This window comes from Gymnoscopelus braueri (assembly GCF_963280865.1).
Source record: "Gymnoscopelus braueri genome assembly, chromosome: 22".
Taxonomy (NCBI): Eukaryota; Metazoa; Chordata; class Actinopteri; order Myctophiformes; family Myctophidae; genus Gymnoscopelus; species Gymnoscopelus braueri.
In genome coordinates this window covers 33,375,056-33,376,314 of record NC_137624.1, presented here as the reverse complement: position 1 = coordinate 33,376,314, position 1,259 = coordinate 33,375,056, and the positions used below count along the sequence as shown (strand labels likewise).

The 1,259-nt window shown below is 42.3% G+C and overlaps 1 protein-coding gene across 1 annotated transcript in view; it reads left to right on the top strand.

Moving 5' to 3' along the window:
• Positions 1 to 252: 252 nt before the first annotated feature.
• Positions 253 to 1,259, top strand: part of c9 (complement component 9) — a gene marked incomplete at both ends in the record, with an annotated part of 16,256 nt that continues 15,249 nt past the window's right edge. The window contains one exon of the mRNA XM_080420314.1: positions 253 to 272. Coding sequence (XP_080276440.1) covers positions 253 to 272 — 20 coding nt within the window. The remainder of the gene's footprint in view (positions 273 to 1,259) is intronic.

Sequence of the window (1,259 nt, the reverse complement as noted above, 5' to 3'; positions counted from 1 at the left end):
CCAGGACATAACTGAAGGAGTCGTCGCTTTTCTGTCCTTTCTGCTCAAAGGAGAAAAGTATTTTAAAAGCCTCAACTTGTCTGCATTCATTTACAGCAACAACGTTTGGTTTGCCCCTGGTTTATCTCTATTTCTGCTGCACTGTGAATCTAAGCATACGTATTCCTAAGCAGCCGCAAAGTTTTAAAACAACCTCATCATTTTCTGGTATGTGAGGGAAGAATAATGAGCAACACCGGAATTTGCGTCAGCATGGCGACCGGTGGTGGACAGTAATGAAGTACTTTTATTTACTTAAGTACTGTACTCGAGTATAGGCCTATTTGTATTTTTGGGTACTTATGCATTTCACTCCAGTACATTTCAAAGACAAATATTGTACTTATGACTCGTAATGCATTTCTAGGAAGGGTAAAAGTACATTATGAATTAACCACTTAGGGTACGGTCACACCTGACTTTGAGTCTGCCTTTGTGGCCGTCTTTTTGCAATGGTTTTCAATGGGTACGGACGTTTTGGCGGGCAATGTCAACAAAGCGCTCCGTTCCCATTGAAAACCATTGCAAAAAGATGGCCACATGCATAGGCAGAATCAGGTGTGACCTTACCCTTAAGCCCTATATTTGAAACATAGTGAAAATTGTAGATCTACAAGTATTTTTTTAAAGCAAGTACTCCAGTACTTTAACTCAAGTATAAATGAGATTGGGCAATCTTCATTTGTTGTTGAGTAATATTTGAGTAGGAGTATCTATACTTTGACTCAAGTAGCCTACGTTGTAGCTTTTTTTTACATACTTTGTCCACCACTGATGGCAACAAAGTAATTCAGTCCGTACCCAGAAGAAAGAAAAGCCTACCCCATGCTGCTCCCCCACTGCTACAAAAAGTCTTTCTAGTCAGGAGAAATATTGGCCAAGCACCTTGCCTACCCTCCCGTTTCCTGAGAACTCGGGGAGGAAACTGCAGAATCCAGTAAAAGTGATGAGTTCAGCACATAGCTGTGCCTCCCAGGCGGAGCCCTGACCACATGGCCTCTGGGTCTGCCCGTGTTCTGCTCTCAGTCATCTATCAAGGGCCAGGGAAAGAGTCAGGAGAGGGCACCCCCCATATTGACTGGAGGGCACTGGGTTATATAGGGTTCCACTTAGGTTTTCTTAAGTCAGCATGAACAAAAGTGTGTGATTCCAGATGTAATCACCTACTAATGAGATCAATTATGTGATCCATAACCCATGTGATCCATAACTTAAATCAA